General features: G+C 38.6%; 1 protein-coding gene across 2 annotated transcripts in view; it reads left to right on the top strand.

The window, feature by feature from the left end:
* Positions 1–24,729, top strand: part of BABAM2 (BRISC and BRCA1 A complex member 2) — a 397,923-nt gene that overhangs the window by 33,504 nt on the left and 339,690 nt on the right. For both annotated transcript variants that reach the window (XM_030311393.2, XM_030311392.1), the window contains exon 3: positions 5,209–5,285. In XM_030311393.2, coding sequence (XP_030167253.1) covers positions 5,209–5,285 — 77 coding nt within the window. The remainder of the gene's footprint in view (positions 1–5,208; positions 5,286–24,729) is intronic.

Here is a 24,729-nt window from a genome sequence, read left to right as displayed (position 1 = left end):
ATCAATTCTGAGTTACATGTACAGCTCTTCAAAGGGAGGACCTCTTACAAATAATCACACTTTTATCTCAGAGGTGAGGATAAGAGTATCTTCTTAATTCCAGTTAAAGCATTAGTTTTTGTCACGAAAAGAGCACAAGACTGGGAGTCAGTTTATGCATTAATTCGGCAAATCTTTATCTCCATACGTAGTTGTTGGAGTATCCGCATCCTGGACACCAGCTATCTATATGCTGGAGATTTGCAGATGGTTGAAGGATGCCTGTGTCAGGGAGACACAGATGCCTGTGTCTGGCCAAGGTGTGGCCAGAGTGCTCTGGGAGTGCTTTCCAGTCCCAGTGCTCTCACTGAGTGACTGTGAGATCCTTGACCTTCACTGTCATCGTCTGTAAAATGACAGTTGCTGACTTTAGTTTATGATGATAAGTCTGTACTAAAATGTCATCAGTGCTGGATGCTTAGTACTATGCTAGATGCTATACTAGGACATTGAAAAAAGTATAGAACAGTTTTAGCGCCAAGAATCTTATGACATGGTTGGGAAGACAAACCACAGTTGGAAACTAGATAAATAATAATCTTGGGAATCACGTGATTAGATGTAAGCTAAGAGATGGATGCAAGTATGTGGGGGTTGTTATGCTTAGCGTTTTACTGTGTGTGTAGTTAGCTGGCTATAGTTCTGTAATAAGGCACTACAGTCAACTGCCTGGTCTGATGCCTTCGGGAATTCCGACTTGATAATTCCCACGTGCATAACCTGCAGAAGGTGGTTGTTTAACTCCCTTTGTTCTCCCATGTGTTAAACTTTAAAATAGTGCATTCCCAGCACATTGAGGTGATTAGAATTTAGTAAAAGATACATTTTAAGGCATAGTTCTTCATCTAAAAACTTTTTTTTTCAATATAATGCCAAGATGTTTTTTTTGTTGTTGTTGTTCTCATTACTGCTGTGTTCTGTGCACCTAGCACAGTGCCTGACAAATGGTAAGCACTCAGGAAATATAGTTGAGGGACAAATTTGAAATTACATTTAGTTGTCAACAATTTTTAAATCATTCAAAATTATCTTGTTATTAAAAGATACTCAGTTTGGAATACTGTTTTTTTGTTTTTACATTTATTTGTGTTGAGGACGAAGCAGGGAGAGAGAGAGAGAGAGAGAGAGAGAGAGAGAGAGAGAGAGAGAGAGAGAGAAAGCATGGGGACAGAGAGAGAGAATCCCAAGCAGGCTCCACACTGTCAGCATGGAGCCCAATGTGGGGCTTGAACCCACAGAACCGTGAGATCATGACCTGAGCCCGCGTCAAGAACAGGTCACTCAACTGACTGAGCCACACAGGTACCCCTGGAATTTTGGGTTTTAAACCTCAGATCTAACTGTTAGGACAAGTTGCCATTATAAAAATAGAATTTTAATGAAGCCAGCAGCCTTTTAGTAGCTTTTTCATATTCCTGAAAGGAAATGATTTTCTAGATGAATGAACTTCTCCACTGTATTAGTTATCTGTTACTGACATCTGACTGCAACGTCCTGTGGGACTCTATACAACAGCTGCCTAGCCAGGCCATTCCTAAAACTTGACACAGAGAAACTGTGAGGGATAATAAATACCAGCAGTGTGAAGTTTTGTGATATCATAATATAACGACTTTCATATCTATTTTACTTGAAGACTGTTCATCAGTAGATACCCTGCAGTTTTTCAAATATAAAAAGGATCTACTTTTTAAAATATTTATGTAATTATAGAATAGTTCATGTTCATCACAAAAATCAAAATAATGCAGAAAGGTAATCGAAGTTGTAAAAATTACTCCAAATCCTGCCACATTTTGGTGTCTCTCCTGAAATCTGTTTCTGTGTGTAGACATACATACACATAGGTCTGTCTTTTCCATAAGTGGAAGCATACCATTCATGTGTGTTTTTCCATCTTTTTAAACTCATGCCCTTGTTTGAGTAACAGAAAAGCTAATGCCCTCCTTGAATGCGATTTGAAATTTCATAGTAAATTAAGTAACGTGACCAAAACCGATTTTAGACAGAGGTAATTTAAGAAAGGGAAATATTTTTAGTTTAATCTTAAAAGAACTCTCAGGTAACATGACCTTGACTTGTTTTCCATGAAGCTGTTGATCCTAGGTAATACGGAAGATAGAGCACAGTAGATATTTTAAATAATTTGCTCAACATTTCATTGGAGAAACTGAGCACTGTTGAGGAGAGAGGCCTGCTAACGGCAGCTTAGTCTTTCCCCTGTTGCCTTGAATGGTTAAGTTCTTGGCCCACATTTGTATATTCCTCTTAGCAAAGCAGAAACCCTGCAGTTCACTGGAGATTAACCATTTTAACTTGGGAATGCTCTTTGGGGAGTGTGACCCCTGCCCTCGTCCCCACTCCAAGTAAGTGATTTTTCTGACAATATACAGCACTCTAAAATGAGTTTTGGCAAATTTTTCTTCTGTCTTTTCCGTGATGTTTCCATGGCCCTTATGGATTGGCTAGCACCCCCCTCCCCCCCCCCCCCCCCCCCGTTACTCGGGCTGTTTCCGCATATGATTTGGCTGTTGTCTCACACTGTACACTCTCGATTCCCCTTCTTCCTAAACTTGCTCTCCTTCTAGTCATCCCTAGTCAGTAAATCCATGGCTCCATTGATACCGTGGCTCCCCTAGTCCAAGTACCATCTTTCTTTCCTGAAGTGGACTCCTGTTGGTTTCTGTTTGACTTCTTTACAGTCTCTTTTTCCATGCAGTAGACAGGGTGATCTCTTAAAAAGGATAGAATCAGATAATATTACTCTTCTTAAAACCCTCCTTTGAGCTTGGAATAAAACCTGAATTAATTGCCACCACCTACAAGGCTCTGCGCGATCTGTCCCTTGCTTACCCCTGTCCTAATCTTTCTCTGTTCTCTCCCTCATTCACTCTGCTCTAGCTGCATCGCCCAGACATATCAAGATTTCTTCCCCCAGATATATGCAGCTCGTTCCTGCCTTCACGCCTTTGCACCAGCTGCTTCCCCTGCCTGGAGTGCTCTGCCCCAGAACTCGCCTGGGTAGGCCCTAAGCCCGTGGTGTCCTGCAGGTTTCGGATTTCACCTCCTCCGAGGTCTTCCCCAGTCTTCCAGTGTAATGTAGCCCCCGATTCGCTGCCACGCTACTTTATTTCCTTCATGACATGTAGCAGTTTCGAACCATCTTTATATCTTGCTCTCTTGTTTATCGCTTCTTTTTCTTTTGCCAGAATTTTAAGTTCCATGGGACCGTAGACCTTGTCTGCCTTGTCCACCCTGTATTCCTAACACATAGAACAATGCTCGGTAAATCTTACCTAAGTAAAAAAAAAAAAAAAAAAAAAAATTGGGAGTGAACCACTCAGATGGAGAAATGTGCTTTTTAACACCCTAGGGTGGCTGGAGCCAAGCTGTTCACGTAGGAAGGGAAGAAGGAGGAGGGACAGAGCACAAAGCACTGTTTTAGCCCAAGTTAAAGCATAAAGTAAATAATACAAAATGTGGCCCAACAGTGAATGTAACAATTGAGAAACTAATTTCACGTTGAAGAAGGACTAGTTAGTCAGACAATCTAGAATCCGATTAATCCTCAGGATTTCCTGTGCTGTTAATAACTTCAGTTGCTAGGCTATATAAGATAATATAAGATATTTTGATCTAATATAAGATAATTTGATCTTCATGCCTCAAAGAGGCACTTGATTGTGAATGTTTATTATGTTTTGTTATTTATTAAAAAATAATTTTAAGGCATCGTTCATGGAATATGTGCAAGAGAAGAAATTCTTAGTGTTGCTTGTAGGACCATTTCTGTCATTAGACTATATTTTGTAATGCTTTAATTTATGTGTTTTCCATAAGTTTTCAAATAACTGCTGTGCTGTGGTCTAGAAAAGATTGTACTATAAGGGAAATATTTTAGTACCTTTAATAATATATACCCTGGAGATTTTTTTTTTTAAATTGAACAGTAAAGGAAAATGTGTTCTTAAAACCTGTAAGAAATTAAAATCGTTTTACTCTGCAATTACTAGTTTAGCTTTGTTGTTTAGTTTATAAACTGTTGTTTTTTGTTGTCCCCTAAAGATAAGAGGAGAAATCAACCTAGTGATTTATGATTAAATACATCTGAGTTAAGCTTTCTGTCTGGTTCTTTTCTCTGTTTACATTTTGGGAAAAAGTTATGGTAAATCTAACGTGAGATCTGAGTTAGCTTTTTTAGAGTCCACTTTTCTCAAATTTATTTTCACATGACTGTTGCCTTCAAAGTGGCCATCCAGGGAAGTTGTACATTTATTCCAACAATGCTTCCATTCCTTAAAATAACTCTTTTCAGAGATGCTTCATAGTCAGTTTTGGAATTATGAAAGAAACTTAGCATTTTTTGCTTTATTTTATAATTGAAAAACCTCAACTTTTAAAACTAAATGAAGACATATAATTTCCTCAGTTGACTTTGTATTAATATTAATTAATGAAGCCAGTGCTGCTGTCATGCAGTTGAAGTTATGACCTGTGAGATCATGAACGATATCTTGTAAATTTGTTTAAAGAACGAAGAACATTGTTTAACTTTGTGAAGTAATAGATTGAAAAGAAACCAATCACCTGAGTGACCAGTTCACCTCCTTTTAAATTTACACTTTATCTGAAACTGAGGGCAGTGCCTTGTGCCCCTCTGTAGAGGGAAGACAAGAGGGTGCCAAATGGAGAGGAAGCACCTCCCCTTTGGGGAGAAAGAGGATATGACCTGTGTCAGGAAAAAAGGCCAAAGTGGGCTCTTTTTAGTACTGAGTGAAAGCTAAGAGTCTATATTTAAAATCTGCCCCTAAAACTACTCTTCTTTTACAATTCTTGGCATCAAAGAGTACAGACCTGTTTTGGAAGATACACCTACTTTGAAAGCCCAGATACACGTATTTGAGAGGAGTAGCTGGAGCTTTGTTGGTGTTTGTTGTTAGAAGGCATTTAAGTTCTATTGTGGGATAAACGGATCATGCGTTTCAGGGCAGGTCTTAATGTCTTGGCCTCTGTGACCATCTAGGGCTTTTATTTTGTTTTATAAGCCAGTGCTTTAATCTTTTATCTATAAAGATCACTTTTTTATTTACTTTATTAAATATCATAAACGTGTGGGTTTTTTATAAAAAAAAAATCTTTTCTTATCTTTCTTTTTTTTTTTTTCTAAAGCTGCACATCATTGACTCCTGGACCTAACTGTGACCGATTTAAACTGCACATACCATATGCTGGAGAGACATTAAAATGTAAGTAAATGATGACTATTTTATTGAAAATGTACATTACAGTGCTAGTTATCAGACTTTGTGCTTCAGTTTTTATTTCTGGCAATTAGGTATTATCACTAGGATTTACCACTTAAAAAATAATTTTTTTTAATGTTTATTATTTATTTTTGAGAGACGGAGAGACAGTGTGAGCAGGGGAGGGGCAGAGAGAGAGGGAGACACAATCCAAAGCAGGCTCCAGGCTCCGAGCTGTCAGCACAGAGCCCGACACAGGGCTTGAACTCACGAGCTGTTGAGATCACGACCTGAGCTGAAGTCGGATGCTTAACTGACTGAGCCACCCAGGCACAACTAGGATTTACCACTTTTAAAAAATTTGTCTTTTAATTTGAGTTCTATTCAAAGTAAGGCAGTTGGCAGGGAATAAGCGGTGGTCAAATAGGTATACACTGAAATTCTTAGTTTTTAGGCCTATGCAGTAATTCTTGCATTTTTTTCCCCTCTACTGACAGATCTTATGTAATTTGTCAATAAAGAGAGTCCATTGCTTTAAAATACCTGACTATTTAGAAACAGCTTTTAGGCAGGAATGGCTTCTAACTCCCTTCTGGAACTATTGCTGCCAAGAACCAACTCCTGATTGCCACCTGAGCATAAGAGTCTTCCCTCAGAGACTCTTGGCATAGATTAGGATTGTCAACAGGTTACCTCTTTTATAGCAAGGGTTGGAAATGCAAATGGCTACCGTGGCCAGACTAGTCACAGAAATGAGGGGGACAGGCTAGGTGTGACAGTTGGGCACACCTACCGTCTTGAGGGGACTGCCTCTGTTGACAGGTGGAAATCTGAACTTTTGTATAAATTCTTTCATTTTAGGGTCCCAACTACTTTTTCAAAAATTAGAAACATAGTGTGGGCCAACATAAAGTGGGTCAGACCAAATGTGTGTGGGGCCTGGCTCGAGCTCTTCGACCACTGATTTGTGATCTTGATGAAGAGCAGTCAAGACCTACTGTTGGGTTTAGTCCACCGTCTACAACATCTGCCTACATTGTATCAACCCTTCCCTGCTGTTATTACCAGTGCTGACGCTCTAGTGCAGCATGGAAATGATGGTGGCTTTGGTGGGTTAGTCCCAATCTCATCAGGAATTTTCTCTCTGGAGCCTATTCTTGTGGCAAAGAAGGTATTGAAGTCTCTCTGGTCTTGAACAGAGGAATAAGGAACATAAATGTTAAAGATGGGACAGATGAGTAAATAGTGCCTTTCAGGCTGTGGACTATTTTTTTATTTATTTATTTATTTATTTATTTATTTATTTATCTATCTATCTATCTATCTATCTATCTATTTACTTATTTTTATGAAATTTATTGTCAGATTGGTTTCCATACAACACCCAGTGCTCATCCCAACAGGTGCCCTCCTCAGTGCCCATCATCCACCCTCCCCTCCCTCCCACCCCCCATCAACCCTCAGTTTGTTCTCAGTTTTTAAGAGTCTCTTATGTTTTGGCTCCCTCTCTAACTTTTTTTTTTCCTTCCCCTCCCTCATGGTCTTCTGTTAAGTTTCTCAGGATTGTGGACTCTTTTTAAATTATAGGCCACCAGGGGCTACATCTTAATATTCTGTAGCATCACAAATGCAACATTAAGCAAAAAATATAGGACATGCTGTCTTGTTAACCTGGCGTTACTATTAGATCATTCTCTGGAAACCATTAAAATACATAAGAATTTCACCTGCCTGAGGTAGTGGGACTTTCTAGATTGTTTCTGAAAAAATTATTAACTAAATTTAGAAGAAATGATCAAACTAAATCATTCACGTGGCTAAAAATGTAAAAAAGTCCAGAAATTTTTTACACGTGAAAGCTGTAGTCCTCTGTTAGGTTTCTTTCCAAGCCTGGTCCTGTTTCCCGAGGGTGTCACTTACATTTTTTTTTTGTAAAACTGTTTCAGTATGTAGTTCTTCTGGGGCTGTTCTCCATATGTCTAAATAATGTTTATGCCTCTGTTTCTTGACATCAGTTGTAGATATTATTATCTTTTGACTCTCTGCTCTGATACATAAAGCATTGGCCTGTCTTCATTGAACTCTGTGTCTTTCTTCTTTCTTCCTCTTCAGTGCAATTATATCGCCACAATTGGTTCCTGTGTTGGTTACTCTGTAGCTTGAACATTTTTCCTTTCTTTCTTAAGGACCACTGTCAGCATTGTATGGCACAGTTAAACGAACAGTTCCTAAAACATTCGTAGCACGTGCCTGGCACGCAGTTAGCATCTCTGCACACTCGTGACAGCTACTTGGTATACTTTTTTTTACTTTCCCCTTAACCATAGAGAGTGTCTTTTGGCTCCCCACTTTGTGAGATGAAGGTATTAGCTCCCGCCCTTCCCTCCATGCCTCTTCTTTCACCTCCCAAGTTTTATATTCTTTTCCTTTTGCATCATCAAAATTAATAACTTATCGTTTGTTCTAAACCTAGAGTTGTCTTCTGTGCTTCGTTTATAAATTGCTTGAATGCTCCTGTACAGTTATCTCTATGGGATTTGCCTGTAGCCTTCTCTTCTTTTTTCTGTAGTCTGTGTATTGAAAATTCTCTCTTTTGGTAGAATTAAAACATAATTGCTAGAACACAGTAAAATACCTTGCTTAGATTCCACTTCTCTCTCTGCTCTCCTCCCTTTCCTGTAGCCCTTCCTGATCAGTTTTATTTACCATAGTCATAACTAGGTATCTTAATTTCGAAGAGCTCTCTCTTGCTTTTGCTTTCTGTTCCTCGTTCACAACATTTTGTTTTTATTTTATGAATATGGTATCTTGAAAGCTTTCAAAGAATGTGGATTTTTAAAAAGCTTTCTTAATTATTTTAATTTTCCCCAGGGATTGTATTTTTGTTTGTTTATCATCTTTTCCCCTCTTTACTATTCTGGAGTCTTTCCTTAAATAACAGATGGGTTTCGGTTATCTATGTATGTTTATGACAGACAATAAAACATTGAATAGGACTTCTTTATGGGTAAACCGAGCTTACTGAGTGGTGGATTAATCATGGACGAGCTCTTAGTATGAGGAACTCCTATGTGTCATGTTATGGAGTTCAGCTGTTCTGGCTATCCCCCAAATTGTCCTATTTTTTTTAGCAAATCCCCTATCTTTTTTCAAGGGGGCATACACATCTGGCCACCATACCAGTTTTGGGGGATGGGTATCATAGACTCTTCCTCATGGAGCTTGTAGTTAATTTCCCCATCCTTAGCCCCAGTTTTCATTTTTCCCTTTCCTCACCCTGGATGACTACAAGTTTTTATGGGTCCACCAGGACAGAGGGCTTCCCTCTCAGCAGTAGCCTCTTCCTCACATTCCTGCGGCCAAAGCTTTCTCTGCCCTGTCTCATCAGTTTCTACTCTTCCATTTGCATTCTGCCTTCTAGGAATTTGCGGAAATTGCTCATCTACTGATTGCTCTTCTCTTCCCTTCCTGTTCACTTAATGTTGTTTTGAATTCTTATTTTATGTGTTTCATTATCGTTTAATGGAAGGGTGGGTCTTAGGAGGGAGAAGAAATAAATGTGCGTGGTTAGTCCACAGCCTTTTTGCCAAAAATGATGGAACCTCCCAAAGATCTTACTAGCTGTATGAGTTTATGCTAGAAAGCGTTTACTAATCTATACCCTTTCATTACTATAAGATTTTCCCAGGGAATCTCTTATAATACTGATGATTAGGGTATTTGCCTGGAATACCCCATATAAGTTAATTATGTCCTCTTAAGCTACTGCTTTATATAATTATTATGTACTAGGGACTTAATTTAGGCTGTAGAATGCTCTATAATGAATAAAAAATGAACTTTGTATATTGAGGTTCTTCCACATTAAGGTGAGTCAAGGTTCTAGCCTGAAACAGCTCACAGCCAAATAAAAGGAAAAGACAATTGATAACTAACTACGCTTATAAAAGTTCATTGAATTTGAAGAATGAGCTTTTTTTTTTCTTCTGAAATTCTTGACATTATTTAGGAAGGCTTTCTGAAGGATGTTGGTCTTATGAGCAAGCTAATGTTAGAATCCCTTGCTTTAAAAAAATTATCTGTTAAACTTGAAAAGTGGCATACACTTTGAGGTACCGCAGTGTTTCAGCATGGAAGCCAAACTACAAACCTTTTAAAACTTCCAGATGGAAATTGTTTTTTGATAGCTGTTGAAAATGTGATAGAATTGTCAAAAATAAATCAACTACATAAATTATGAAACATAAGTCACTGTTCTCCTGACAGTACAAAAATGGAAAAATTTACACGAAGAAAATCAAAACAAACCTTTTGAGATGGTTAAAACTTAAGTGATGATCAGCAGAACCATCTTTACTGGACTGGTGTTTTGTAAATCTCCCCACATAAATTTGTTCATGTCAGTGATTACATAGCAAGGTTATTTTACTTTCCTTAGTTTGTATAATATTTAGGTTATAAAGTGTCTTTCTACAAAACAGATGAACGTAGGGGAAGTGAAGGAAAAATGAGATAAAAACAGGGAGGGAGGCAAACCATAAGAGACTTTTAAATACAGGGAACAAACTGAGGGTTGCTGGAGGGGATGTGGGTGGGACGATGGGCTAGATGGGTGATGGGCATTAAGGAGGGCACTTGTTGGGATGAGCACTGGGTGTTGTTGTATGTAAGTGATGAATCATTGGGTTCTACTCCTGAAATTAATACTATGCTGTATGTTAACTAACTTGAATTTAAATAAATAAATTTAAAAAAATGAAAAAAGTATCTTTCTTTGTGACTATACTTACTTTAAAATTACAGTATTCCAAAATTAATTGTTTCTAGCTTTTTTTTATATATATATAAATGTTTCTGAGAGGAGTTTGTTGAGACATGATGTGTTGGTAGAAGTAGTAATGTAGAACACTTAGATATTTTATTAACCTCGATAATTAGTATAGGTTTATTCTGTGTGCTTTGAAGTTCATGGAAATAGATAATTTACTGTATCAACCAAATTTATTGTAAAAGAATAAATCATTCAAAGCAAATCATGAATTTGCAAAGAATCTTTTTCCCTCTTGGAGAACACTAAGATTTTGCATTGCTTTAAAATTAATGTTACACTCCGTTTTCTTTTCTTTCTTTCTTTTTTTTTTTTTAACTCCTTCATTTTACTTTTAAAAAACCTGGCAAGGCCAAACACTTTCTACATATGTTTTTACTCCATCCATTTTTATAACCTCAAATATATTATATCCAAGATCAGTAAGGTCATAGTGGTTAGTTATCACAAGACCTGTGATTGAGTTCCACATTCTACAACCAACACAGTGTTCATCTTTACATAATTAGCTATTATTCTGTACAACCAATATTTTAACAAAAGTAGTTTTCTAAAACAAATACATACCACTGAAGAGTTACGTAGTTTAACAGTCCTTGGAAAATAACTGTCATTGCAAACAGAAAAGCTCTTTGCCTTGTTGGGGAAACAGACCCAGAATGAAACTTAATTTCGTGGTAGCAAGAGATGAGTAAGTATAGATTTAAATTATATTCTGTGGTAACTACTAAATAAATATTGTTTAACTCATACCTTTATCTTTCTAAGCACAGGGTAATGTCTAACCCAGGGCTTTACAGTCTCAAAGCCATTTGTGTAAACAACTTTATCTGAAGTTTCTCATTAAATCCTATTGAAAACTTGCGGTGGGTGGTTTCAAGAATAATTTTAACCAAGGCTGACTCGAGGTATTTGGAGCTTATAGTGATTTTATTTCATAACTTTAAATTCAGTGAAGTTAGAGATGGACACTGCGTTGTTTATTAAATGATATCTCCAGGCCCCAGCATGGTAAAGATACTCAGTTCAATATTTGTTGAAGGAATGGAGTAAATGCATGCATGCAGGAATTAATGAAGCTTAACGTTCAGATTTTTATTGGTTGAAGTATCATGTTATAAAGAATGTGGCGTTCTGTCACTTGTATCTGTCTTTTGCCAAAAGAAACTCAGTCTTTAGAAGTTATTGATTATACAAGGAATTTTTAAATTGGAACAGTGCTGTTAACAATTCAGAAAAAAGCGAGGATCATAGAATACTCCGTAGATTTGGAGTCTGTATCAATTTTGTCTTTATATATTTCACTTTGTCCTCAAAGTAGATTAATGAGAAAAGCATGTAACTCAAATTTATATTTCAGAATATTTTATATATTAGAAAACAGTTATTCTATAAATGTTCCCTCTGTGAACAAAGGAAACTGTGCAGTTAATGATAATGAAAGACAAGGGAGAGGACGTATTTCTCCCACGAATTCGTGCATTGATTCCTACAGAATTACCCACATTCAAAATTAAATCACTGAAATAAAAAAGACCAGAAGATGACAGTACATTAGGAGTGGTGTTCTTGTTTCTTCAGCTCTTTTAATGTGAAGAGACAACCGTTGGTCAGTGCAAGAATTGCCAATTTGTGTAAGATTCTCCTGCAAGATCTCAAAAGATGTCTGAATTAAAGAGAAGTCCTTGAATTTCACGATGGTAGAAGAGACAGCCGGTACTTACTCGAACAGGATTGGAAAAGTGAATCTTCAGTGATCGAGACTGATTTAAATAAAATACAGGTTAAGAGCTAGGATGATGCCACTAAACTGAGTGAAAATCTACCAATTATAACAAAACTCAGAGGAAGATCGATGAGCTTCCTATAAACACATATTTGTAAATATAGCGGCACTAGTCACTCTGTTTAACACTCTTGAAGAAATTATTGTGTTTGTGTTTTTGTGGACCCAATGAATAGGGCAGGGAAGGAGGGCTGTTTTGCTATTTTATTTCCTTTCCCTAGCTTATTGCCTGGCATTTAGAAGGGCTCCTTTAATAGATGTTAGTGGAATGCATTAACTGTGTTCATTCTTTGGATCTGGCCATGGTGAGGTTTGATGAAGAAGTGAGAGAACTTTGAAGTATTCTCACTTTTACAAGTTCTTTGAATGGCACTGTTTATGTAACTATATAAAGAGATTATTGAAACGTTTTAAGTATATTGAGCAAGTCTGTGGCCAGTACCAAACTGTTTGCTAGCATTGGTTTCAAATTTGAAATTATCTTTTGTTTAAAATTTGTATTTTTCATACTAACAATTTTTTCTTAATCAGGGACTGTTTGCTTATAAGAAACCCATTGAAAGAAACATAAAGAGGGTGTTTGTCTTTATGAGGAATTAAATGAATTCCATGGTGCCCAAGGGCAGGAAGCACAGCCCAGGCCTCAGAGGGGCTGGAACCTGGGACTAGCAGGAGGTGGACACTATAGAGGCAGTCGGCATTTGTCCTTGTTTGTCTGTCTGTCTCTCCTGCAACACGCTCTGTTGTCACTTGATTCCCATTGTTGTTTTTCCCAAGATTTCTCTGTTTCTCCTCACATCGAGTGGAATGGGCTGAGCCCCCTGTGTGGTGACTCAGTTCAGGGCCACCAGAGACAGCCTATGGTCTTTGAGTCTAAATTCCTGGGAGAGAAGGTTTGATTGGCAGCTTGGACTGGGTGCCCACTCTTGATCCAGTGGTTTGGCCAAGAGTTTTGGGTGATGGTTACCAGGGGACAGTTTTAGCACAAGGGAAGCATGAGCTGGGCAGGTACCCTGAGAGGCATCAATTACATTGTTACAGGAATTCTTTCTAAAGAGGTTCCAAATGAAACTATAGACATTTGCCGTTTGTCTTTAACAATCGGAGCAATACAGTTGTTTATCATTTGAGAGGAATGATGAACTTTTCAAAGCCGTTTGCAACAGAGTGAAGAAGTCATGCCAAAAAATTACCCCCAAAGGTTTTGAACTGGAAAGACTTTCCTAGAGGAAAATCCTTATTTTCAGAGGAGAAAGTGAAAAAAAGGATTATGATTTGGATACTCCATTCTCTCCCATGTCCTCAGAGGAACATTGTAAAATTACTGTTCATTTCCAAGGCTTTCATACGACATCACTGAATTTAAATTTGTATTTTTTGGGGAATGATTGCAATGAAATGAAACCAACCTTAGAACTGCTCTTTCAATGGAATGTTTTATTAAACAGTGGTGAAACATATACAAAGATTTTTGCAGACACGTTGCAAATAGTGTTCCAGAACTTCTACTTTACTGGATCTTGAAACTCAACTTCATTTTTGATTCCATCCCTTTAAGTGGCTTGCATTTACACAGCACTTCTTGCACTGCAGGTCTGTTACATACTGTTTTGTAGCCAGCTGCATTGTAAACTCAGAATGCTCTTTTTTTCCTGTTCTTCATCCTATAAGATCTTTCTTATGCAGCACTGTGTAGAGACACTCTGGGTCCTGACACTGATGGCTGTCAAACAGAAACTAAACACCAGAGAGGTAGCACCTGAAGGTCCCAGCGGTGTTGTGGCGAATGTTGCACCAGCTGAGAAAGATATTTAGGTCCTGTTGATTTAATCTTATCTGTAAGAATTTTGCACTTTGTTTGCTTTGTTACTATACCTTGTATTTTGAATTTTTACCAGGAGGTCCAGAAGCTGGCTGCAGTGGCTATAGCTGTTGGCCCTTTTGTTGGGATGGCAGTGTGATTTCTTTCTTACGTTGTTTTTTTTTTTTTTTTTCCTTTTTAAGTTTATTTATTTCAAGTGTGTGCGTGAGCGTGAGAGAGAAAGAGAGAGAGAGAGAGCGAGCAGGGGAGGGGCAGAGAGAGGGAGAGAGAGAGAGAGAGAGAATCCCAAGCAGCGTAGAGCCTGCCTTGGGGCTTGAACCCACGAACTGTGAGATCATGACCTGAGCCGAAACCAAGAGTTGGATGCCTAACCGACCGAGCCACCCAGGCATCCGTTTTTCTTCCACTGTCAAAAATAATCGGTTTGGAAAATGTTAACCGAGTAATCTTTCTGTGTTAACCCTGTCCTCCTCCCCTACAGTATTTTAGTGACTGAATCCCTCAGCCTGGCATTCAGGACTGTCAACAGCCTGCCATTACCGCCTCTCTGTACCCCCTTGTTGGAGCTCAGCTGACAGCAATCCAAGTCAGAAGCCTACACAACCAATTTGTTCATTGAACTTCTCAAATACCCCACCTTTCCAGTTTCAGCTTTTGTTCACACAGTTTAGTTTGGCTTTAGTAGGATGGACCAAGGACATAATAAAGCACCCTGACTGTTTTTGTGGCGTATTTGGTTCTTCATTTGCACTCACAAATCTGCTACTCTACTGGATGCGCTGTCTATGAGTTTCCTTGGCCAGCTCTCTTCTTGCCTCCGAGATCACCTGCAGGGAGAGGAGGCGTTAACCATTTTCATTCTGACTTTTAACAGTTGAGCGAAGTAAAAAGTTGGACACTCTGTCCAGGGACTTAGTATTTTGCATCATGCTGAGGGGCATTATAATTTGCCTTGGTAGCATAGTTCATTTTACTTTTATTTTTATCCTTTTAAAAGATTCATTTACTTAAAGAATATTATTATCTAGCATTCAGGATATTTTTAGAGGCTCATTAGGGAGGCAGGTCACCTTTGATGTAGTGAATGTTCTAAAAAATGCTCATGAAAGGCAAGTAAGAAGTGCTAATTTTGTGGATTAGACATTATCTCTCCCTTAGATTTTGAGGATTCCTTTGTCCTGGTATTTCGGAACATCTTATTTTCTTGGAATTCATGGAATGTTAGAAAAATTTCTGGTTATAGTTTATTAAAAATAGCTGGTAGATAGAATTGCTAAAATAACTTATTGAACATTTATTTTGTAGAGCATTTGTTTTGTGGCTTATTTATATATGTGATGTCATTTAATCACATGGCACCTCTGAGGTGGAAATGTATATTCCTTTTTTAAATATTAACTTTATTGAGGTATAACTTACATATAATAAAATGTGCGCACACTTCAACACATTTTGTCAGTTGTAAACACTCCAGTAACTAACCCATAGTCAAGATACAGAACATTTCCATCCCCCCAAGATGTAGAACATTTCATTCCGTCTACAGATTGATCTCCTCCATCACCATCCCCGCAAACCCTGAGCCTTCTCTCTGAAACCGTAAACCAGTTGTTCCTGTTTTAGAATTTCATAGAAATGGAATCATATACTATGTAGTTTTTGGTACATGGCTTCTTTCATTAAGCATAATGTTTGGAGATTCATCCATATTTTCCCTTGTATCAGTACTTTGTTTCTTTTATTGCTGCGTAGTATTGCATTGTATCTGTACAAGTGCCACAGTTTTTTGTATACATTCATCTGTTGAGGACATTTGAGTTTCCAGTTTTTGACTGTTATGAATAAAGCTATCATATTTTTGTACATGTCTTTTGTGGAGATATGTCTTGATTTTCTTGGGTACATAACCTAGGAGTGGTGTTGCTGTGTTGTAAGCTAAGTGTATGTTCATAAATAATTACTAAACTGTTTCCCAAAGTGGTTGTACTGTTTTACATTCCTGTTAGCAATTTATGAGCAGTCTAGGTATTCTGTGTTTTTGTCCACACTTGGTATTGTTATTATTTTTAGCTATATTCCTTCTAGTGGATGCGTACTGGTGTCTCATTGTGGTTTTAATTTGCATTTTTGTATGCTTATTGGCTATCCATATATCTTTTGTTGTGAAATACCTATTCACATCTGTTGCTCAACGTTTTGATTGGATTGTCGGGCTTTTTGTTGAGTTGTAGGTAGTCTTTATATAGCCTAGAAAAAGTTGTTTGTTGCTTTGTCAATATTTTCTTCCAGTCTGTGGCTTCCCTTTTTCTTTTCTTTTTTTTTTTCCCTTTTTATTTTCTTAATGATGTCTTTCCAAGAACAGAAGTTTTTAACATTGATGAGGTCCAGTTTGACAGTTTTTTCTTTTATAGTTTATGCTTTTGACTTTTTGTTTACGGAATCTTTTCCTACCTGAAGATCTTGAAGATTTTCTTCTAGAAGTTTTATATTTTTACCTCAGGCATTTTGGTCTATGATTTATTTTGAGTTGATTTTGACCACATATATGTTCATTAATCATTTAAGTGTGAGTCTGTTTCTGGATTTCATATTGTATTCCACTGATATGTCTATCCTCATGTGACTATAACACTGCCTTTATTATTATGGCTTTAGAGTAAGTCTTTAAATCAGTGTTAAGTCCTACAACTTAATTTTTCAAAGCTCTTTTGGCTATTCTAGGTCCTTAGTATATTCATAGAAATTTTAGAATCAGCTTGTCAAATGTCTGCAGAAGTCCTGCTTGGAATTGCATTCAGTCTGAAGATCAGTTTGTAGAGAATTCACATCTTAATATCACCATTAGGTGAAAATGGTAGCCTCTCCATTATTAGGTCTTCTTTAATTTCTTCCAGTATCTTGTAGTTTTTTTTGTGAACAGGTCTTGACAATTTTTCTTAAATCTATCTCAAAGTATTTCATATTTTTGAGGCTAACTTATAGCATATATAGTTTTTTTTGAACTTTATCTAATTCTTTGTTGCTGATCTTGTGAAATATCATTGATTTTAGTACCTTGACCTTGTGTGCTTCTGCATCCTTATAGTCACTTACTAGTTCTAGTAACTTTTGTTTAGGTTCCTTGTATATTTTCTTCAGAAACCATCATATCACTCGTGAAAAAGAGTGTTGCTTCCTCCTTTCCAATCTGTCGAATTTATATTTCTTATTCTAGCTTTATTGCACTGAATGGGCTCTGCAGCACAGTGTTTAAGTAGAAGTGATGAAATCAGATATCCTTGCCTTATTTCCAGTCCTAAGGGGAAGGTGTTTAGTGTTTCATCATTAAGCATAATTGTCAACCGTGGTTTCCCTCCGTCAGTTTGAGAAAGTTGCCATCTCTTTAAACGTGCTGAGGGTTTTTATTACGAAAAGAATGTTAATACGTTAGATGCTTTTTCTCTATTAGGATGATCACATGCTTTATCTCTTTTATCCTATTAATATGATGAATAAACTGACGTTCAAATGTTGAACCATGTTGCATTCCTGGGATTAATCCCACTCGATCATTATGTATTATCCTATGTATTATCCTTCTTATATATTGTTGGATTTGGTTCATTCATATTCTTTTAAGGATGTTTGTGTCCATAGTTGTTGGTATTATTTCTGTACTTCTCTCATAGTACACTATACTACAGTATAGTATAATATATATAAAATAGTGTGTGTGTATGTATATATATATATATATATATACATATATATATATAATAGTATAATAAATGCTGTATTGCATATTTGAGAAAATACAAAAAGAAAGCCAGTAGTGGCTTTACCCTTCGTATTTCTCTTTTGATACCACTCACATTAATACCGTTAGTAACAACCCCACCAAGATAAAACAAAACAAAACAAAATAAAAAAATCCTTGTTTTTCTTCTGCCTTTGGCTACAGGACTAGGTTGTAAAAGGAAGAGAACAAAATGTTTTAGTAAGATCGTGTCGTTACTGAGGGGGAATTAGAGCCATTAAAAAAAAATAAACAACTTAACCAAAAATATGGCAAAAGAGGAAAGTGGTGGCTAGAGGGCTTAGGACATTCCAGGGAGTTTTGTAGATTTGGGATTTCAGATGAAGACCAGATACCTCTAATTTGTGAGGGGAATGAAGGACCAAGGGAGGGAATAGCGTTAGCTTGAGGAGAAAGAGAATTGTCTTAAAAAAAATTCTTCCGCAGTCTGAATAAAATTAGTGTTTTTCCCTTGTTTGGGCCTTAGAAATTAGAATCTTCTCCTAGTGCTGTCATGCTATGTGGTAAAGCCTGTTTGATCGTGGTGCTGTAAGCCTAAGTTGATGTGGTTGCGTTCAGTGTATAGAAAAGTTACATACAACTCCTCTCCAGTTAGTTCTTCTCTTGTACTTATGCCGAAACCTCTCCATCTGGAGAAGTGCCAATTTGCCACTAAATTTAAATAAATAAGAACATTTCTCATCAATAGGGGTGGCAAATTTAGCCCCTCTTTAGAGCACTGAGCAATTTATGACCATATGTTAAATACCATAAAACAGCTTTAAAGACTTGGTCCCTGGCCATTGCCAGATTGCACCGTAGGAGTAGAGCCGCGCTGCGAGGGACTGGGAATTCTTCCTCCGGCCCTTGGAGGCCTCAGTAACTCACTGATGTCACAGCCAAAGAGGCCTGTTTTCAAACATTCCCTTTATAAAGGTGAAATACTAAAAGATTCCATTTTGGCATTTGGGTGCAAAGAAGGCAAGACTTCTTTTCGATTCTTAGGGGTCAAAATTAATATGGAAAGTGTTGTGTGGGAGAATGAGTAACTTGGCAGCAGTGAGTCCAGAAGGCAAGTCTAGGAATAGGTAGTAGAGATCCTACTCATTCTTTTTCTTGGAGCATGAACTGGACTTTTATAAGGCATAAGCAAACCAAATATCACATGTTTCGAAATTGTTTTCTTTTCGCCAACTTTTATGGCATTAATATTAATGTTAAAAATGGTTATTAAAATTTCGTCCCATAGGGCTGCCAATAGTAAGTCTTTCTTTTCTTCCAGGAGGATGAGTCATTATTTGGTGAACTCCAAATATTAGTTTTTCTCCTTTCCATCATCACAGGCTGTGAATCATTTATGGCATCCAGGGGGCTCATGGCTGAGGGAATGAAGGGACGTGCGAACATGTGATTTTTTGGTCAAGTAGTGCTGTAGGACCTCAGCTGGACTATCAGCACATGTTAAACCGCTGGTTCAGGCAGGGGGCAGTGTGATTAAATGGGAGTAGGCATCCCAAAGCTTTGTACGAGATTTTTCTGATTGTTCTCTCTGAAGGATAACTCTTCCTACAGAGGAAGATGATGAAATTTGGCTGTCAGAGGTCCAGGATTCCTAGCCTTCTTGAATGTGTAAGTGCCAGCCTGCAGGCTGATTTCCTGTCAGTTCCTGTGTGGTTTGCACTACATCCTCTTTGCGACAGATCAGTATTTTAGGTCATCTATCGTAACTGCTATCCTGTAAATTCTTGGCAATTTGATCTCAGTTTACAGAAGGCAGCTGGCATACTTCTCTAGGAAGTGCAGCTGGGGAGTCCTGTCTCCCTGTTCCTAAGGCCGGGAAGTGTACCATTGTTATTCGTTTGCTGCTTTCTTCCTTTGAAAGAGCAAAAATCTTCAAAATTTGGCAAATTTTGAAAGTGCCCCGAATGGTTTGAAATTACCTTTTCCATTTCATTGATCTAGGGGAAAAACTTGAGTGACCTTTGACATCATTTGTAAATCTTGTCTCGTTTTTCCATAACACAGATCGGTGTATTAGTTTTCCCCCCACTGCAAATGAAGTCATGCTGAAATCTTCAGAGAGTCACATCAGGGTAATTTGTTTTGTTTTGGGTTTTGATTTTCAAGGGTAGTCTAATTACTTAGGCCATGCTGTTGCCTTAGTTATTTCTTCTGTGTTTCTGTCCCTTAACAGTGGGATTTTTCTGGGGCGCCTGGGTGGCTTAGTCGGTTAAGTTCCCGATTTTGGCTCAGGTCACGATCTCGTGGTTCGCGAATTCAAGCCCCTCTTGGGGCTCTGTGCTGACTGCTCAGAGCCTGGAGCATGCCTCGGATTCTGTGTCTCCCTCTCTCTCTGTCCCCCCCCCCCCACCCCCCGCCAAAAATAAATAAACATCAAAAAGATAAAAAAATAAAAAAAGAGGGATTTTTTTTCTCTTTCTGTAATCAGCAGCCATTAAGACTATTTACTTTGGGTATGACTTGAGTATTTGCACTGGATTTTTAAACCTTATGGAATACGGAGGTATTTCAGTCACATTTCTTCACTCTTTAATATTAAGATCAAAGTATCAGTTTCGTTTCTCCAAGTTATCATGCCAGAGGGTGAACTCTGTTGTAGAATTTAGAAAGGGAGCAATTTTCCTCTTTTCTTATGACTCAGCAGTCACATTTTGGTAATTTGATTTTATTTACGTAGAACAAGAATTCCTTTAGCCCAGTTCTCCCCTTCATCTGGGAGAAGAACCTGTTTGTAAAGAGAATGCAAACTCATGCACGAGGTATTTTACATGGTACCCTTAACAATCTATTGTGGCACAGATCATTTCTACTACTGATTCTTTTTTCATCTTTATAAAAACCCCATCTTTGGTGAAGTTCAACAACATGGTTAGTGCAGCTCTTGGTTTCCTTTGTGTTCTGGTTCTTAAGATGAATGAAGGGAAAGGAAAGATAAATTGTGCTGCGTTACAGAAAAAAGTGAACGTCGTGAAGATGGAGTTGATGTCCGATTTATGGGCGTTAGGCAGTATCATCAGAGAAGCAGCCCAGATCCTGCTAGTGCACTGAGGATGGCGTGAAGAAAGAAATTGGGATTCAAGATACGGGAGAATTGGATATGCAGATAATTTGTGTCAAATCGGATCTGTAGTTCCCGAGCTAGTATATTGTTAAACTCTAGGGGTGGGAATCCCTTTGATCTCTAAGGTCTGTATGACCCATGGAGTAGTTGATCAGGAAATGCTTGCTTATTAAATGCATAAAACCAGGGCACTGAAAGATTATGTCTTATGGGGAAAGTCTGACTTGGAAGGATACTAATTTTTGCGACCTGTCAGTGGGACAAGGGGATATCTGAAGATCTGAGGAAGAGCAGCATAGCTTCCTTATTGAAGAAAGGGAGAAATAACTATGAAATATTATATAGATCCACCAGGTTGATACACATATTTAGAAATAACCTGGAAAAAGACTCACAAGAGTAGTTTAGCCCTACTTGGTCTAGAATAGGACTAACCAATTTTATTTTGTAAAGAACACATCTTAAAAGGTTTATGTCTTATTATAGAAGGGTGAGTATAGTACTAAACCGAGAAGAAACGAATAAGTTGACTCTGTCCCAGGAGTAGCAGGGCTTTTGGTTCTGTCTTTGAAATGGATCCAATAAGCAGATCATGAAATGATTCATTAGACATAAAATGTGTTGCTTGACAGAATGCTCCAAGTGTCACCACTGAAGAATGAATGCTGCTTAAGGTGGAAATCGGAGAATTCGGTCGTCTTAAAGTAGAGCAGTGCAGATGTAGAGCCATTGTAGAGCAATTGTTCTTCTCCAGTTATTTATTTATTTTTAGTGTTCTTATTCTTGCGTTTTTCCTTCCTGTAATTTCAGTATACTTGGGTAAGACCAGTTCCAGGCAATTGTACTCAGACATCAGATTTTTTTTTTTTTTTTAACCTGCTTTAGCAGGGTTGGCTGTCTTCCGCAGAAAGGGAAGAAAAGAATCCACAAACGTCAGAACGCTTATCACTTCTCCGCCCCACCCGTTCAGTCGTGGAGCACCTACCCAGTCCAAATTCTGGAGCACGGTATCGCAGGGCCTCCATTGTTCGGCACCATCAAAACCCTTCTGGCATGCTCTCTTCTACCAAATCAGAGTCTTTTGACAGTCTGTTCCCTAACCTTTGTTTTCAACTCTGTCTGCTATTCTCCCTTCTGAACATCTTGTTCCTGTCATGCCGTCTACTCGTCGTTCCTGGGGCACATGATTTTCTGCCCCCTAAGTTTTGCTAATTCTTTTACCCTTGCCTGTAATTACCTTCTCCTGTTTCTTTATCTCAGCCTCCTATGGACAGCACAAAGAGTGGACATTTTAAAAAAGAATTGATTAGCCCACACGTGATTTTAGATGAAGTATTCGGTGGAGTAGGAGACTGTGACGGATTGTCCAGAGGTGGCCGCAGCCAAGTCTCCTGTCCCACGTGCTCTGCTGTACGGAGTGTGACCTTCCCACTGCCCCTTCAGGAGTGGAGTATAGTTTTCCTCGCCTTGCACCTGGGTGGGCTCGTGACGATTTTGACCAGTAGAGTGTCACGCACATGATGTTGCATGACTTCTGAGGCTGTCCAGCTTCTGACTTCTTAGCAGGAACACCTGTGCGTAGAGCCCTGAGCCTCTGCGTAAGGATATGCCCGGCTGCCGTGAGCTTGCCATTCTGCCAGGTAGCTGTGCCACGTGGAGGGGCCACATGTAGGGCATGCGGTTGGCAGTTCTTGGCTTTGAGTTATCGCGGCTCAGGTGCCAGACACGTGAGTGGAACCGTATTGAATCCTGTCCACCAGCTGAATGCCCCTTAGTGCTCTCAGTGCTGCGAGGAGCAACAAAATCACCTGTCTGTGCTCCGCCTGTATCTCTAACCTACAGAATCTGCGAGTATTATAAAATGGATGTTGTTTTTCTAGTTTTGAGGTAGTTTGATAGGTAGCATTAGTAATTAGCACATAGACACTGGAGAACGGGAGTGGAACAGGAGCCCGTAGGAGGGTGGAAGAGCTGGCTGTAGGAGCAGACAACTGCTCTGTCTCTCTCTTTCTCAGTAATAAATAAACGTTAAAAAAATAAAAAAAAATTGTTTAATGTTGGTTTATCTTTGAGAGACAGAGACAGAATGCCAGCGGGGGAGGGGCAGAGAGAGAGAGGGAGACACAGAATCTGAAGCAGGCTTCAGGCTTTGAGCTGTCAGTACAGGGCCCGATGTGGGGCTCGAACTCACGAGCCGTGAGATCGTGACCTGAGCCGAAGTCGGACGCTTCACCGACTGAGCCACCCAGGCACCCCCTGATGATTAATTAATTATATATATTAATGGAGTTGGGTTGACGTCACCTACCTAGAGGCAGAAGGTCTGGAAAGGGCCTGGTTGCCTGGTAGAGAATGTTGAAGACGATATAGATTATTGGCTTTCAGCTCCTTGCCTTTAGCAAATACTCTTGTGAGGAGAGAGAGAGGTGTGGCATTTTACTGTTATGGTCTCCTTTCCTCAAGAGAGCATAGCACACACCCACAGTGTGAAACACTCTGAGCCCTTCAGAAGAAGTAAAAGTGATTCTTCGCAGACGAGCGCCTCAGACTACCGTGGCTCTCTGTTTATGAGTTCTGAATCTCAACACGACTCTTAAGGGTTCGGATAACCAAAGCTGCTTGTGGTTTTGGGAAATGGAAGGGTTCCTACCTTTTAGAGTGGGGAGTTTGATAAGTAGCAGCTTTCTTGAGGTGGGAGAGGGAACAAATCTCTAGTTCTAGCTATGGCGCTTCAGAGGGCTTTTACCCACATTGAGGACTCAGCAAGTGTTGTTAATTGAATGGTGGAATGGCTTCTATAAAAGAATTGTTTTCTGGAGCATCCAGGGGTCTGGCCACCAGCCACATGCAAGTCAGTTTGTTTCTGTGAAGGATTACATGCTCCACATCTCAATGTACTCTGAAGAGTCTGGGAATCCTGCAAATCTCAGATGTTTTTAACCATTTAGTAGAATATCTGATTGGCTGTTGACATCTTTTCGTTGATGCTGTACTGAGGAGAGCTGCTCTCGAACCTCACTGAAATACCGTTACTGGATAAAAGATCACTACTTTCATGACAGGGTAACTGTGACGGACCGAACCTTTCCTTCATGTATTAAAGGCAGAATATAATTAAATTCTGTATTACTGCAGAGTTTGTCCTTGTGCTGTAAGAGATTCTACTGTGTTTCAGTTGGTCTCTGTTAGATGCTTTTATTTTCCCTTTTCTTAATATTTTATTATTATTATTTTTTTACTGTGTTGGAGTGACCTTGGCACTTCTGAGCTGTTATGACTTGTATTTTGCGTATTTCTCCACCCCTTCCCTGAAAATTGCGGTACACGTAGATAACTTGCTCTTACAGACGCTGCTTGATTTGTTTCTTTCTGACTTGCGTAATTTTCCTGGCAGGAGCATGACTGTCTTTGTCCTTTGTTATCACCAACTTAAATTTAAATTATCAAACAGAAAAAGTTGCCATTGTGATACCGTTGCTTTTAAAAAACGGCTGATTTTGTGTTGCTTGGGTTTTGATTTTTTTCATATTTTCAGTGAATGTTGGCTAGAGTTTGTGTACCTTTAACTGTTTTCACTCTGGTAGTAGTTTTATTTGTAAACATTTTTTCATTTACTGTTTCTGAAAAGCATTTTCTGATACCCACTTTTGAAGAAATTTAGTTTATTTATCCTTATTTTTCAGCATCCTCAATTTTCATTCATTTCCATCGATTCCCCCCCCACCCCCCGCCCGCCCCCCCACTTTAGCTTCTGTGGATTATGGGACTTGCTTTTGTTCATTGTTAGACTTGTTTAGCTCTGTCGTGTGTGAACTCAAAGGCTCCTTCATACTTATTTATTTATTTTTTTTAAACATCTTTCTTGGTCCAGCTGCTGGGCATTTCAGAATTACTTGACAGTAGGAAGTATTATTCAGTGTTTTTTTTTTTTTTTTTTTTTTTTTTTTTTTTTTTTCTTGCATGAATTCCGCAGGCTAAAGCTTGGTTTTCACAGAGTTTCTGAAAGTTTATGAGCGGGCTTTTGCACGCTCTTCCAAGCACTGTTTCTGTGGGAGCTGGAGGACCGAGTCTGGTCTGAGATTGTTCTTTGTGCACCAGTTTGATTCTGCTGCTGGTGCTCTGGCTTGTGCCTTGGTCAGCAGAAGTCACATTGT

This window comes from Lynx canadensis, chromosome A3 (assembly GCF_007474595.2).
Source record: "Lynx canadensis isolate LIC74 chromosome A3, mLynCan4.pri.v2, whole genome shotgun sequence".
NCBI lineage: Eukaryota > Metazoa > Chordata > Mammalia > Carnivora > Felidae > Lynx > Lynx canadensis.
The sequence above is the reverse complement of the archived record's forward strand: the minus strand, read 5'-3'. Positions and strand labels throughout refer to the sequence as shown.